At 40.3% G+C, this 13,810-nt stretch overlaps 1 protein-coding gene across 1 annotated transcript in view; it reads left to right on the top strand.

Moving 5' to 3' along the window:
• The window catches only part of LOC140732659 (dynein axonemal heavy chain 8-like), a 704,719-nt gene that overhangs the window by 119,616 nt on the left and 571,293 nt on the right, over positions 1-13,810 (top strand). Inside the window, exons 19-21 of the mRNA XM_073055352.1 lie at positions 2,640-2,775; positions 7,689-7,795; positions 9,851-9,951. Of these exons, the coding sequence (XP_072911453.1) occupies positions 2,640-2,775; positions 7,689-7,795; positions 9,851-9,951 (344 nt within the window). The remainder of the gene's footprint in view (positions 1-2,639; positions 2,776-7,688; positions 7,796-9,850; positions 9,952-13,810) is intronic.

Raw genomic sequence — 13,810 nt, 5'->3', positions numbered from 1 at the left:
TCTCTTCATATTCCTATTGCTGTCTTCATGCTTTCTTTGTAAATGCATCAATGTGTTGAGCCCAGGATAGACCTTCAAAAATGTTGGCACCCAGAAACTTGACACTGCCTTCCCCTTCCACTGCTCACTGCTGACTGCTGCTGCTAGCCCCTGGAAAAATATCCCCCCTCAACAATATCCAAAGAGGTGGTATGTCTGTTTGTGAGGGGACTGGCCACAGGTAAGCTTGCCTACAGCCCTTACTTCTCGTGGTGGTCGCTCATCAATCTGAAGTCTATCTTGGGCATGGTCACCTTGCTAAGACTCATTTATGATCTCAGCCTCCTGGATGATCCTCAGTACGTTCAAATGCATGTCCAGTTCCATGACCTGGTCTGCCTGGAGTTACTGGCCACAGCTGTCATCATCAGGGAGACCATGTGTTTCCCCATCTTCCCACATCTGTAGGAGAAACATTCTGCTGTCCTGACTACCATCCTGTGTAAACTGAATCAAGGATGAAGGATAAGCAACAAAATAAAACCCTACCTGTCCTTACCTGTGCCTTCTCATTGAAGCCTCTTTTTTTTAACAGAGCTGCTCTCACTCCCAAGACCTGGGCCACTTACCCCACCCACATCTTCACACTAATGCCTCTTGAGCCAAAGCTTTTCCCCATTCTAACACTGGCCTTACTCCAACGATGGCCGCTCCAAGTGGCTGTGTTGCTTGACAAACTTTTTATTGGCTGTTTTGCTGAGGCAGTGAGATATGTATGCAGGGTCCCTGGAGGGGAGGCTGGTTTTCATGATGGGCTAAGCTGTGTCCACAACTCTTATCAGTTCCTTGCTTTCTCAGACTGAGTATTTTCCATTCCTGAAAGGATGTTTTCAGTGTTGCATCTATAAAAAAAATGGTGAGAAATAATGGAAACGTTAGCGTCCTGAAGAAGTGGAAGTTCAGGTGCACTCTTGGCAATGGCATCATGGTGTTTGGATCAGGACAGGTGATGTTTGCTCTCGGAACTTTCAGCCCTCAATGTCAGCACTGTTAATGTAAACAAGAACATATGCACAGCCCCGTTTCTTGTAGTCAATAATCAACTCTTCTGTTTTGCTGATATTGAGGCAAAGGCTGTTGTCATGACACCATGCAGCTAGGCACGTTATCTCTTTCCTGTACTCTGACATCATTATTTGAGGTTTGGCCTACCATGCTGATGGGATTTGCTTAACTTATAGATGGAGTTTGAGCAGGATGTGGCCACACATTTGTGAGTGTATAGGGAGTAAAGGAAGTGGCTGAGGACGCAGTCTTATGGGGCCCAGTGTGTGGCAGAGGTGTTGCTGCCAGTCTCTGCTGATTACGATCTGTTGGTCAAGAAGGCAAGGATCCAGTTGCAAAGGAAGATGTTGAAATGAAGGAGTTTGGAGTTGAGTTTTCTTGGAATTATGACTACAGGGAGCTGTAGTCAATAACCAGTCATCTGACATAGATGTCTTTATCTTATGTTCCAGAAATAAGTGTAGAACTAGGGAGTTGCAGTCTGCTATAGTTTTCACATGGTAGTCTACTATGGAAAGTTAAATCATGTGGGATCCAGGGTGGGCTAGCTAATTAACTACACAATTGGCTTGATGGGAAGTAGCAGAACATTGATGGTAGAAAGTTGTTTGTCAAGCTGGAGGCCTGTGACTAATCATGTTCCCCAGGGATCAGTGCTGTGTCTATTGCTATTTGTCATCTGTATCAAAGCTCTGAATGAGAATGTACAAGTTGTGGTGAGTAAGTTTGCAGATAATGCTAAAAGAGGTGGTGTTGTAGACTGTGAAGGTGGTAACCAGCAATCACAGAGGCATCTTGATCAGCTGGATAACTGAGCAGAAGAATGTCAAATGGAATTTAATTTGGATAAATGTGAGGTGTTGCGGTTTGGGAAGACAAATCAGGATAGGACTTCTCCAGAAGAACAGAGGGCTGTGGTTTGCTGAAAGTGGTGTAATAGGTAGACAGGATGGTGAAGAAAACATTTGGCATACTGTCCTTCATCAGTCAGGGCACTGAGTATAGAAATTTGGATGCCATGTTGCAGCTGTACAGAACATTGGTGAGGCGACATTTGGAGGATTGTGTTTGGGAGTGTACACATGTCTCCTGAGATAGAATCCCTTTAATGGTTGCATCTTGTGGGCACAACATCCTCAAACCTTTGTTGTGAACAGCTGCAGCATCAGGTCCTGAGATCAAAGGGTCTATGAGCTGAACATCAGTTCACAAGCTTCTTAATCTTTACAAGGGCAGCTAATGTTTTTTAAAGTGAAAGTGAAACAGAAAGAGAAATGTTGATCATACTCATTGGGTCCTTTTTGATTGCTTTAATGATCACTCTATAATGCTACATGGAGTAGAACCATTGCATATGATCTATATTGTGCCATTATTCAGGCTGATATGTGCTGTACGGGTTACACTTAAGATGAAACAGCAAAGGAATTCATACAAACACTTATCATTGGATATACATCTCTATGTTTCTAAGTTTATTTCTAAGTTTCTAAGTTTTGATTAAAAAGTGTAAGATGTGTGTACTCTTTGTACCAAACCATTGAAATGCCCCACCAGTATTAGGTTTAAACATTATATGTTTATGTATTCCATAGGTTTGCTGCAAAGAATGGATAGGGATTTTGGTTCCAAAAAGCAATAACATAGAAAAAAATGTGAACAAATTGATGGAATTATTTATAGAAATCTCCGACAGAACTAGAGAAAGTATGATACCTGAAAATCAGCCAGGTAAGGGACATTGTTGATTCAAGGACCCTGATAAGTGGCATGAGAATATTTCCATAGATACCTAATTTAATGAGTGAGACTTCTTTCTAATCCTGATTTTACTTGTCCACATGGTCAGTACAGCACAGCTGCAGAGGCTTTAGCCAAAAGTTCATGCCAACCACAATACCCACCCAACTAGTCCTAATTTATGGCGCTCGGCCCATGTCTCACTAAGCCCCCATCGCTCCATGTATCTATGCAAGTACTTCTTAAATAATGCTACTGTAGCTGTCTCTACCACTTCTGGCAGCTCATCGCCAGCTTCAGCTTGAAAAACTTGGTACTTCAGGTCTTTCTTTAAACTTTACACTCAAAGCCTAATCTGTTGTACACTCATTTTGGTGAAAAGACTTATGATTCACATTATCTAGGCTTTGCATAATTTTAAGCATTTCTGTAATGTCATCTTCATTCTGCTGTGTTTCAATAAATAAAGACCTAGCCTGACCAATGTCTCTGCAAAACTTAGTGCCTCTAGTCCTGCCAACATCCTTAAAAATCTTCCCTGTGCTTTTTTCAGATTAACTACATCTTTTCTATAACAAGGTGACCAAAACTGTACACTACGCTTCAGTGCAGCCTCGTTAATTACTTATACAATTGCAACATAAAGTTCCAACTTCTATACTTAGGCTACGTCCACACTACACCGGATAAATCCGTAACCAAAGCTTTTTATCTTTGTTTTTACCCTCCGTCCACACTAAAATGACGTTTTCGTCCCCCGAAAGTGGAGATTTTCAGAAACGCTCTCCAGAGTGTGTAATTTTGAAAACGCCGGATTGGCTGGAGCAGTGTGGACGGGGTAACCAGAGAAATCTGAAAACACTGTCATGACGTGCCGGAACGGATGGTGGCGGCAGCGCGCCATTTCATTGTTTTCTTGAATGCAACCTAATGATTTCAGAACAAACGGCAATGAGGCTGAAGCCAGAAGAGTTAGAAATGTACTCATCAAATACTTTGACCCATAACTTACTGAATAAATAAGTATGCTCACTTCGCCCTGTTTTCTGTCCTTGCTCGTATGAAGGTGGTTTACCTATTTATGCAAGTACTTCTCTGACAATAGATGTGTAACAGCCTAATGTAACATTGTATGGAAATACAAGATAATACTGATGCAGACATGTTTTATACATTTAAAAGGGGCTTTATTAATGCAACAGAGTTCGTCAGTTTCTCAATGTTCGTCGTCAGCCAGGTCATACTGTCCGTGAACTCCCTGTCAGTTGCCTCCATACACTCCAGTATTTGTTTTTTTACTTTCAAGTCCTCCTGTGCGAGAGCCAACAGCTGTCCATCGTTTAAGTTTTTCTAGTCTGTAACTGAACAAACGCACACCAAGTCTTTCATGGCTAGATTCAACACCAAACATGTCGCTTGTTTTTGGTAGATGTGTTCTGCACATGCGCAGTAGGAGGAGATTTGCTGAAATATCAGTTTTAATGTGGACAGAGATACTTTTAAAAATGCTTAGTGTGGACGCCTATCATTTTTACGTGAAACCGGCGTTTTCAAAATTACCCGGTCTAGTGTGGATGTAGCCTTAGTGCTATGACCGATGAAGGCCAGATCTCTAAATGCCTTTTTCACTAGCCTGTTTGCCTGTGACACTGATTTCAATGCTCTTTGCACTTGTACTTCTGCTCTATTCCACTACCCTCTCTACGCTGGTTTGACTTTCCAAAACGCATTATTCTCACCTACTTGTATTGAAACCCATTTCCCACTTCTCGGCTCACTTCCCTAACTGATTAAGTTATCAGCCTTTATTCCGGGAAGCAACTTTCAACCTCCACTCTGAGTCAATATTGAATCCATCTAACTCGTTCTCCCTGGACTCCATGGGACCTCACTTTCCAAGCAGCCAAGCATGATTGAAGACCTTGCTAAAGTCCAAATAGACAAGATTCACTGCTCTATTCTCATTAACCGTTTTGGTTGCCTCTTCAAAAATTTTGTAAAGATTCATCAAACATGACTTTCCATGCACAAAGCAATGCTTCTAATCAGACTTTGTTTATCCAAATATTGGCAGATCCTGTCCCTCAAAATTCTCTCCAGTAGCTTCCCCACCTTTGATATCAGGCTGACTGACCTGTAGTTCACTGATGTGTCCTTGCTACCCTGTGCAAACATTTGTTATTCTCAAAGGTAAAGGTCTGAGGAATTGTCGAGTTGGTTAGCAGTGAAAAAAATAGCAAACCAGATTGTGGTAAAGAAGAGAATCATGAGATTAGAGGGAATAATGAGCATGGAGGGTAATAAGGTGCCATGTTTCTAATATGCATGACTTGTGATTAAGTATCCAGGGTTATTTTGGTACAGTGGATTTAATCATAGATGCAGCAGCCGTTGCCAACTACAGTGGTTACATCTATTGGAGATATGTCCTTTTGGAGCCAGTCGATCATAAATAATTTTTTTTGTTTATTTGTTCATAGAATGTGGAAATTACTAGCAAGTGCATTTTAATTGACTCTTTAGCTGAGTAGCATTTTGGGTGAATTCAGAGAGAAATTAACAGTGGATCTTAATCTGTATAAGACACAGATGCTGTGTACAGGAAGGGGAGTGTACTTCCTGAGGAGACTTCCTTTGGAGTATGCAGGCTTCTCCTTCACATGTTCAACCGGTCTGTTGTTGCCAGTACAATCTTCTATGCAGCAGTGTGCTGGGGCAATGGCATCAACACGGGTGATGCCAACAGACTCAATCAACTGATTAACAGAGCAAGCCTTTCTATAGAAGTCAAACTGGACACACTGGAAGCTGTAGTAGGACAAAGACCCTATTGATAATCCTGGCAGTTCTGGACAATATTTCTCACCCTGTGCATGCCACCTTGGCCGAACAGAGGAGCACTTTCAGTAATAGACTAAGACAACTGCACTGCTCCAAAGAGTGTTATATGAGGTCATTCTTGCCCTTTGCAATTAGGCTCTATAGTGAGTTAACCTATAGTCAGGGAAGTGATGAGCCCCTTCCTGATAGGCTGTTTGTGGTAAGTTATTTTTTATTCTTTCCTACTTCTCTTCTAATATTTGTATATTTATTTATCTATGCCCTTGTAATGCTACTGTGACACTGTAATTTCCTTTGGGATTGATCTTCTATCTTCATGGTGCTGAAGTGCTTTGAGAGGTTGGTTATTGTGTGAACCATCTGTACCCAGTGAAATGACCTGGATCCCTTCAGTTTGCTTATTGCCACAACACTACTCTTTCACTGCTTCTCCACTCTGCTCTGGACCATCTGTAAGACAGTAGCAGATATATCAGCTTGATGTTTTACACTATCACCCTCCTCCAAACATATCACTAAATTCCAAGACCCAGTTTCTGTACCTCCCTTTACAACTGCTCCTTGACTTTCTCTATGGCAGATCTCAATCAGTATTAATGTGTAACATCTCCTCCTCACTGACCATCAGTACAGGTGTATCTCAAAGGTGCATGCTCACCACCCCCCGCTCTAAACACACAACTGAATGATTGAGCACTGTTCTAAATTTACAGACTCACTGATGACACCACTGCTGTTGGCCAAGTCATGGCCAGTAATGAATCAGCATTCATTTGTGATATAGAATATATGGTGGAGTGATACAACAATAACGATCTCATGCCATAGAAACATGGAAACATAGAAAACCTACAGCACAATACAGGCCCTTCGGCCCACAAAGTTGTGCTGAACATGTCCCTACCTTAGAAATTACTAGGCTTACAAATAGCCCTCTATTTTTCTAAGCTCCATGTACCTATCCAAAAGTCTCTTAAAATACCCTATCGTATCCGCCTCCACCACCATTGCTGGCAGCCCATTCCACACGCAATCTTCAACAAAAAGAGAAGTTGTTAGACCACATGCCAGTTCTCACTGGTGGGTCAGAGGCAGAGGGAGTTGGAAGCTTCAAATCTCTTGGTGTTAATATCTAGAATGACCTGTCCTGAGCCCAGCAGATAGATGGAACCACAAAGTGCCTTCCTAAAGGCTCAAATAGGAAGACAGTGGAGGACATTTGCAGTATACCAGACATTCAAGAGTGTCAGGGAAGTGCAGTGCAGTGCAGTGAAAATTACAACTGAGAAGGTGTTCAGGAAGCTCAATGGTCTGAGGGTGGATAAATCTCCCGGACCTGATGGAATGCACCCTCGGGTTTTGGAGGAAGTAAGTGTTGGGACTGTTGCTTTTTATGATGTATATCAATGAGTTGGACTGTGAGATTAATGGATTTGTGGTTAAATTTGCCGATGATACAAAGATAGGTGGAGGAGTGGGTAGTGTTGAATAAACAGCCTGCAGAGAGACTTAAATGGTTTAAGAACAATTAAGATCTGTTTTCTTTGGAAGGGAGGTCAAAATGAGGGGTTATAGATGTAGAATGATTTGTAGAAGGATGAGAGGGAATTTAAAAATGAGGAGGATCTGGATTCTCTGAGAGATGGAGGCAGAAAACCTTATTACAATTTAACACTAGTTGTCTGAGATTTTGATGTTTTGTAATCTGTGTTAAATTTCATTTACATGTGCTTAAGTTCCTGAGATGTACGGTATGTATCTTCGCTTCTGTACGGACAGTGACAGAATCAACAGAAATTTAACAAAAGGTGAAAAAGTACCATGCACAGATTATATTAAGCCAGAAGTGAAGATTGCAAAATTGTATTGTGTGGATATACATTTTCATGAAAACAATTCATTTTTTCTTAATATATGTTTTAAACTGATCAAAAATATAACTTTTTCATAAATGACATACAGTAGATATCACCTGGTATGTATTTTAATTACAGTTATGAATAGAATAGAATGTTATTTACAACTTACTGCCTCAAACATTTGTCTTGTTTTCCTTAATACAGAGCGTAGACGAGTTGTATTTACAGAAGAACCTGAAGAAGAAAAAATAACTTCCTATGCTTCTTTTGGAGATGACGTTCTGAGCCGTAGGGATGATGACTTTGAAAAGGTACAATATGCTTTTTGCAAAAGTTTAACAGTTTTAAAGAAAAGAAGCTTGTTGTAGCTAGACCTTGCATGCTTCAAACCTTAAGCTTATAATTTACTTTAACTTGGACCTAATAATTGTTAAAACTTTGAAAGCTGAGGTTTTCTAGAGTTCCTCCACTACAATTACAGTAAAAAGAAATATCATTCTCATTTAAATTCATTTTTTAAATTTCTGAAGGATAAATAGTTATTTAATGCTGGTCAGTTTGCTGTGAATAGGTGGAGTTTTTTTTACAGTGGAAAACTGGATAGAATGGGTCTATATTTTCTGGAGATTAGGAGAATAAGACATAATGTTACTCAAACACAGAATTTACAAGTGGATTCACTAATCTTCCCTTCACTGGAGTCCTTAAACAGGAGTTATAGTCTCAGGTGACAATGCAACCATTGTTGGCAGAATCTCAGGTGGTGACGAGAGGGCGTACAGGAGTGAGATATGCCAACTAACGAAATGGTGCCACAGCAAAAACCTGGCACTCAAAGTCAGTAAGACAAAAGAGCTGGTTGTGGACTTTAGGAAGGGAAAGATGAAGGAACACATACCAATCCTCATAGAGGGATCAGAAGTGGAGAGAGTGAGCAGTTTCAAGTTCCTGGGTGTCAAGATCTCGGAGGATCTAACCTGGTCCCAACATATTGATGTCGTTATAAAGAAGGCAAGATGGTGGCTATACTTTATTAGGAATTTGAAGAGATTTGACATGTCAACAACTACACTCAAAAACTTCCATAGTTGTACCATAGGGAGCATTCTGACAGGCTGCATCAATGTCTGGTATGGAGGGGCTACTCCACAGGACCAAAAGAAGCTGCAGAAGGTTGTAAATCTAGTCAGCTCAATCTTGGGCACTCGCCTACAAAGTACCCGGGACATCTTTAGGGAGCGGTATCTCAGAAAGGCAGCGCCCGTTTTTAAGGACCTTCAGCACCCAGGGCATGCCCTTTTCTCATTGTTAACATCAGGTAGGAAGTACAGAAGCCTGAAGCCACACACTCAGCAATTCAAGAACAGCTTCTTCCCCTCTGCCATCTGATTCCTAAATGGACGTTGAAGCTTTGGACACTACTTCACTTTTTTTTAATATACAGTATTTCTGTTTTTGTATGTTTTTTAATACTATTCAATAAATGTAATTGATTTGTTTATTTATTGTTATTATTAGCTTTTATTTTATATATTATTTTTTTCTCTCTGCTAGATTATGTATTGCATTGAACTGCTGCTGCTAAGTTAACAAATTTCATGTCACATGCCAGTGATAATAAACCTGATTCGGACTCTGAGGCTGAAGAGTGATAATTTTAAGCAAGTTTCAGTGGGAGCAATCCTTTGGAATTTTCTGCATTAAATATATAGTTGACAAGTACATTAAAGACTGAAATGATTAGATATTCAGACATTGAGGTGAAGCGAGAATGTGGGATTAATAGATGAATTATGATAAAATTTACCCCTCTTCATGTTTTTATGTATGCACATGCATCAAAGACTGATTAATATTGGATAAATGTTTACTCTTTTCTGAAGTGGTATGTACTGTCTGGTGCTACCCATGGTTGGATCTGAATTGTTGGTTAGTGGACTGTTGAGGAGCAAATAGAGTAATTCCAAAATGAAACTTGGGTTACAAAGGAAGGTAAGTGGCCAGAAGGGAGAGGAGATGGTTATTCAGAAAAATGGTGACAGAAAGCTGATCTATGGTTCATTTCCTTAACCTTTGTGGAGGGAAGGAGGGAACCATATTCATCCAGGACGTTATGCTGGGAAGATGCATAGTAGATAATTATGGACTTACTGTTCAGGATAACAGTAATCACATGCATCTTGCCTCTCTCCACGAGTTCTAGGGCAATGCAATGGATTGAGAAAGGGCAGTGAAATTGAATTCAGATAGCTAACTCCGTACAGTGGGATGAATATCCTCTCTTATGAATAAATGACTATAAAATGGAACTGATTTATCATATTTCAATTATTTTCCTCAAGATTTATGTGCTTTGTGTATTCTAGGATGTTACAGAACTTTATGTACATTTTAGCCGTCAGTTGCTGGATGCTTTAGTGAAATCTACACATCTGTCTTTAGAAATAATCAAAAGAAGAATCTTCAAGTAAGTGTATTTGCTATGTAGAAGTTACAAAGAAACAAAATTTGTTAGATCCAAATTCATCAAACAAGCAACATGAATGATTTTAATGTGCAATTTTCTTGATCTAAGCTAGCACTCCCATAGTGCCAAGGCATTGCATTTTGTAGCATCAAATCAAGTGGTCTATGCAGCTGAGAATTATGTTAACCGGCTGTGGATTACGTTTCCAGATTACATTGTACAACCTTATATGTTCGACCTGGTGCTTCCTATCGAGATTTACATTAGTGAGTTCATATTTCTTGGATGCCCCACATGCTCCCAAGCTGACAAGACCTTTCTCCCATCAGTGATGTCCATTATTTCCGGACAGCCTTGGACCATATTCCTTTCACACTGGCAGTTCTCTGTCAGCCAATTTTTCCCAGCACTGCCCTTGTAGCAAGTTGTGTCTGAGAGAATAGACTGGTGCATTGATCATGTAGGAAATGGAGCCTGGAGATGCAGCAGTGCCACTACGACCCAAAAATATAACTACATGAGGATAGAAATCCTCCATGAATGCTTTAAACAGCATAAATGAACAACACAACGGACAGGGGAGGGGGAAGAAGGAGGTAACTCCTAATCCTATCACCTCTAGGGTACACATGCTCTCTGTTGGTCTGGGGTGACAAGGAACTGGCCCTTTGGGCATTTATAGACTGGTAATTTTTTAGATCTGGGATTCCCACCTGATAGATGGGATCTGGGAAACATCTGATAGCAGTCTTAACTCAAGAACATGGTGACCAGCAGCATCCTGTTCATCATTACTCTGCCAGAGATCTATGTCAATACACTGATGGCTCCTCAATGATTGAGAGAGGAATTCAAATGGCTGTTTCTGGAACTGAAATGCTGGCATTAGGAAGTATACCTCCTGGTACCTCTGTACAACAGACAGAGTTAAAGGCTCTGTAAGTTGGCAGAAGGAAAATCAGCTAATATCTACTCTGATTCTCAATGTGCTTTTGGAATTGTTCATATGTTTGGAAATGTAGGAGATATAGTATTTCTTATGGCTGTAAGAACCCCAATCAATAATGGCCAACTAATATGAGAACCTATGGATGTCATACAACTGCTGACAGAAATTGCTGCATTGAAGTGGAAAGCCATGGCAATGTATTCCAGCAATGGTGATGGTGACATTATGCCTGTGATTCATTTTACTCAAGGGTGATGTAAATGTACAATGATCATTTCCTCCATATACTACCTTAAATATAATCAGCATAATTTAGGGAATATCATACCTGACCCCAGTTGTATCTTATCTGCATCTGATGTTCAGGACAAAGCTACTAAATCTTTTCATGTGTTTACTATAAAAGATACCTGTTGCTTGAGTTCAGAGGTTACCATTTCAGTAGGGCATAGTTCATGCCCCACTTTGCATTGTCATAAATGGGGTAGTGACTCTGGAATTTTCACTGACAATCACAAAAATATTGCAATTCAACAAAGCTCCTGTCAGGTGATAAGAAATGGAAAAGTTTATGGGTCAATACAAATTTTATATGCAGAAATGGAGCTTACACCTGTCTTCCACATATTTATTAATACTTTATTAGGTGCAATTTTTGCTAACACCCAGTACAATTTTCCTTTGTTCTATCAACAAATAGTAACAATAGTTTGACATTTCTAAACTCAACCCCCCCCCCCTTGCAGTAATGACATTTTCTTTCCTAAGTATTGGTGGGCTTGGCTGCTGCCAATTTATTTTCCATGCATGAGAGCATTTAGACCCCCATGAACTCCATTAATTTGCTGTTATTCTCCATTTTGATAGCCTGTCTTTTGAATCCTAAAACTGGGGCGATTGACATTTCACTTAACACATCAAAGTCCATTTACCCAATTTTCACCCAATCATTCACCCGATCATTCAAGTCCAGTTATAGAATCCAAATATTCTCATGTAACATGCCTTCACACTTGCTGTGTCATTGGCAAAATTCAATTCCTTGTACTTTCTATCCTCCTTCAGTTCATTAATATAAAATTTAAATAATTGAAGGCCAAAAATTGATACTTGTGTACTCTGCTGGTTACATCCTTACAGCCTGAAGATGATAAGCTTATGCCAGCTCTGGGTCTTCTATGCGATAACCAGTTTTCAATTCATGATAACACACTTCTCCCAATACTGAGAGCACTTACATTGTATTTGATCCTTATGTGCAACCCTGTCAGATACCTACTGCACCTTAACCTTCATGTGATGACATTCTTGCTAATTTTTTTCTCTGTAGCTTATAGTAATCAACTCTTCATGGTAAAAAAAATCTTTCTGAAGAAACACCATTATGTAAACAATCAGTGTCACAATGAACATCAGCATATGAAATGTATTATATGTATTAAAAAAGATTGTTTGATGTCAGTTTTAGTACACAAGTCTGAAGGAGAACAAAATAATTGTTGCTCTGGATCTGATGCAGCACAAATGTATACAATTTTATTAATAAATATGTGTAAATACACTATTGCATAAAATAGTTTGTATACATACAAAGTAGATTAGTGTATGTCCATAAAGTGATGCTGGGCACTGGAGTGTCTGTACATAAAGTGGCTGACAGGAAAAGATAAAGTAGTGATGGCTGGGGGTGGAGAGGGCTTGGTTAATGGAAGGAGGTGTTTATCAGCCTTACTGCTTGGGGAAAGTAACCTTTTTAAGTCTGGTGGATGCTATGTAGTGTCCACCTGATGTGAGTCCATGAACAGGGTGGGTGGGATCTTTCATGATGTTACTGGAACTTTTCTGACACCTCTTTGTTTATATGTCTTTGATGGGATGTCGGCTAGTGATGATGATGTGATGGGGCACGTTTGCCTACCGGTTGGAGAGACTTCCTGTCTGCATCTGTGTAGTTTCTGTATTTGCAGTGATGCAGCATATTAGGATGCCCTCTACTCTGCACATGTAGAATGATGTGAGTGTAGATATGCGTTGTAGAGCTCTTTTTAGCTTCCTCATAAAGTAGAGGTATTGGTGATAATGCAGAATGTGCTCTGGAACCACAAGAGGTTGTGCAAACAGGGCACTCCCAGGAGTTTGAAACTACTCACGGTTTCGACTGCTGTGCCCCCAATGTAAAGAGGGGTGGTGTTGAGTTCTCCTGAAATTGATGATCATCTCTTTTGTCTTTTTGACATTGAGGAAAAAGGTTATTTGACTGGTAAACAGGCCTCATGCTCATCTACCTCTTCTCTGTAGGCCATCTCATCTTTGCTGGTGATGGTGCCCCCCCCCCCCCCCCCCCCACCACTGCTGTGTCATTGGCGAACTTGACAACAGTTGAAACTTGAGTGTTTATTATCAAAGTATATATATGTTGCCAAATACTACATTGGGGTTCATTTTCTTGCAGGAATTTATGGGAAAATAAAGAAAAACGTTAACCAATTTGCAAAGGAAGACATACTGTTCAAATAAAAAACTTGAGTTGTAGAGTCCTTGAAAGTGAGGCTGTAGGTTGTGGAATCAGTTCAGAGTTGTGGTGAGTGAAGTTATCCATGTCGGTTCAAAAGCCTGATGGTTGTAGGATAATAGCTGTTTCTGAACCTGGTGGTGTTGGACCTAAGGCTCCTGTGCCTCCTCCCTGATGATGGCAAAAAGAAGAGAGCATGGTCTAGGTGGTGACAGTCCTTGATGATGGATGCTGGTTTCTTATGGCAATACTCCAGGTAAATGTGCTCAGTCCTGGGGAGGGTTTTGCCTGAGATAGATAGAGCTGTATCCACCACTCCCTGTAGACTTTTCTATTCCTGGGCATTGGCGTTTCCATACCAGGTTGTGATGCAACCAGTTCGTATACTCTCCACTGTG

The sequence above is a fragment of the Hemitrygon akajei genome, chromosome 9 (assembly GCF_048418815.1).
Source record: "Hemitrygon akajei chromosome 9, sHemAka1.3, whole genome shotgun sequence".
NCBI classification, from domain to species: domain Eukaryota; kingdom Metazoa; phylum Chordata; class Chondrichthyes; order Myliobatiformes; family Dasyatidae; genus Hemitrygon; species Hemitrygon akajei.
Note: the sequence above shows the minus strand (reverse complement) of the source record. Positions and strands in the feature narration are given on the sequence as shown.